General features: G+C 33.8%; 1 protein-coding gene across 1 annotated transcript in view; it reads right to left on the bottom strand.

The window, feature by feature from the left end:
* The window catches only part of LOC106471397 (glycine-rich cell wall structural protein 1.8-like), a 56,112-nt gene that overhangs the window by 45,291 nt on the left and 9,784 nt on the right, over positions 1 to 1,037 (bottom strand). Inside the window, exon 4 of the mRNA XM_022400941.1 lies at positions 534 to 645. Coding sequence (XP_022256649.1) covers positions 534 to 645 — 112 coding nt within the window. The remainder of the gene's footprint in view (positions 1 to 533; positions 646 to 1,037) is intronic.

The raw sequence follows: 1,037 nt of genomic DNA, 5'->3' as shown, positions 1-1,037 counted from the left end.
TTTTCGTAGATGGCGATAGTAAATTTCTATGCAAGTTAAAATTTGTAAATGCTTATAAATGTAAACTATCAAAGGTCAGATGCTACAAAGTTATTAATTAATGAGTAGATATTGAGTTTCAACTGTTTTAAGGGAAAAATAAGACAAGACTGAATGATTATTGTCACTGATACGATGTTGTCAAAAATAGCCAATCCTGTACTGTTAATAATATATACTGGAAATTTAGGTTGATTGTCAAGTTGTTATAAGATGAAACACTAACCCCGACGGACAGTGTTTGGTACGTTGTGTTCGCTTAAATTTTTTTTACAGTTTATAACGAATTTATAAATATATTCTTTAATATGTGGATACTTTATAACGTATCAGTTGACAGTATTATGTCCAAAAGTCAATAAATTCACTTTGACATTCACAGTAGCTTGTTATTTAGTTACAGATACATACCAGTCGGAACAAGAACAACAAATGGTAAATTATATACTAATAGTTCTCCACTCCCAAATCCACCATCCCAGTGTATTTTATACCTGTATAGTAACACCTCCTCCACCACCCCCTCCATAGCCTCCTCCTCCACCACCGTAACCGGTAGCTGAAGCTTTAAGTTCATCTTCTGTTTTCACTTCACCCTGAGTTTCACTGTGTACCAATGTTGTTGAGAGTAGAAGTGACAAAAGAATCGAAACCTGGCGGAAAAATTGACAAAAATATCACTATATAATCTAATGCACTGATAAGTAACATGACAGTATAGATAAAATGGGTAAAATCAATGCTTGACCTTGAATACAAACAACACAAAATACCGCAATTTCTAAGTAATTTAATTTCTTGCTGCTTGGGCCATCGTGCTTGCTTAAAAAACATTAAAAACTGTAAAATATCCTGTAAATGTTTTGGTACGATTCATGACTGATTCTTAACCTACATTAAAAATGTTTATCCTTTTAAAAAGAAACAGTCAATCTTTTGCTCTACTATGAGCGTCCGCAGAAATTTTTTCGGGGGGGGGGGCAAAGTTTTACAGGGGT

The sequence above is a fragment of the Limulus polyphemus genome, unplaced genomic scaffold (assembly GCF_000517525.1).
Source record: "Limulus polyphemus unplaced genomic scaffold, Limulus_polyphemus-2.1.2 Scaffold112, whole genome shotgun sequence".
In the NCBI taxonomy this organism is placed as follows: Eukaryota; Metazoa; Arthropoda; class Merostomata; order Xiphosura; family Limulidae; genus Limulus; species Limulus polyphemus.
Note: the sequence above shows the minus strand (reverse complement) of the source record. Positions and strands in the feature narration are given on the sequence as shown.